The following is a 534-nucleotide window of genomic DNA, read 5'->3' on the forward strand; positions in this document are numbered from 1 at the left end:
CGCGTGTTGTGACACACTGCCAGGGCGCGCCTGGGAACAGCCTTCTCCTCGGAGGAGGAGGAGCAGCACGGCGACCGAGCGGCGGGACGCCGACGCCTGAACTGTTTACGAGGGGCTCTGCGACGGGGCTGCACTCGACGCCCCGTCCCCGTCCCATCCCGCGTCCAAGGGCGCGCGGGGGATTTCTGCTGAAGAGAGGGGAGCCCAACAACGAGCGTGCGTGAGCGAGCCATGGGTGGCTGAGAGCCCACCGCCGCCCCCTGAATGGTAGTTTACCCAGGGGGGAGTTGGCTCCGCGCGGGGCGCAGCCCAGGTCCCCCTTCCCATCGCAGCCCTCGGGGAGATCCCGGCCCTCCTCCTGCCCCCTGCGGGTCGCGCGGGCCGCGCTCGCCGTGCCGGCACGGGCAGAGGAGCGGGAGCAGCACCGCGCCCTTCCCAGGCCGTCTGCACACTCGGCTTGGCGCCGGCCCTCGTACGCGCCCGGGGCGGGGGGCCTCGAGCGAGCGGGCAGAGCCGAGCCGAGCCCGGCCAAGC

General features: G+C 73.8%; 1 protein-coding gene and 1 pseudogene across 1 annotated transcript in view; one reads left to right on the forward strand and one right to left on the reverse strand.

Annotated features, from left to right (window-relative positions):
• The window catches only part of LOC112547985, a 2,191-nt pseudogene extending 2,034 nt beyond the window's left edge, over positions 1-157 (reverse strand).
• A 107-nt stretch (positions 158-264) lies between these two features.
• CDC23 (cell division cycle 23) overlaps positions 265-534 on the forward strand; it is a 10,593-nt gene continuing 10,323 nt past the window's right edge. Inside the window, exon 1 of the mRNA XM_025191787.1 lies at positions 265-290. Coding sequence (XP_025047572.1) covers positions 265-290 — 26 coding nt within the window. The remainder of the gene's footprint in view (positions 291-534) is intronic.

This window comes from Alligator sinensis, unplaced genomic scaffold (assembly GCF_000455745.1).
Source record: "Alligator sinensis unplaced genomic scaffold, ASM45574v1 scaffold1170_1, whole genome shotgun sequence".
In the NCBI taxonomy this organism is placed as follows: Eukaryota; Metazoa; Chordata; order Crocodylia; family Alligatoridae; genus Alligator; species Alligator sinensis.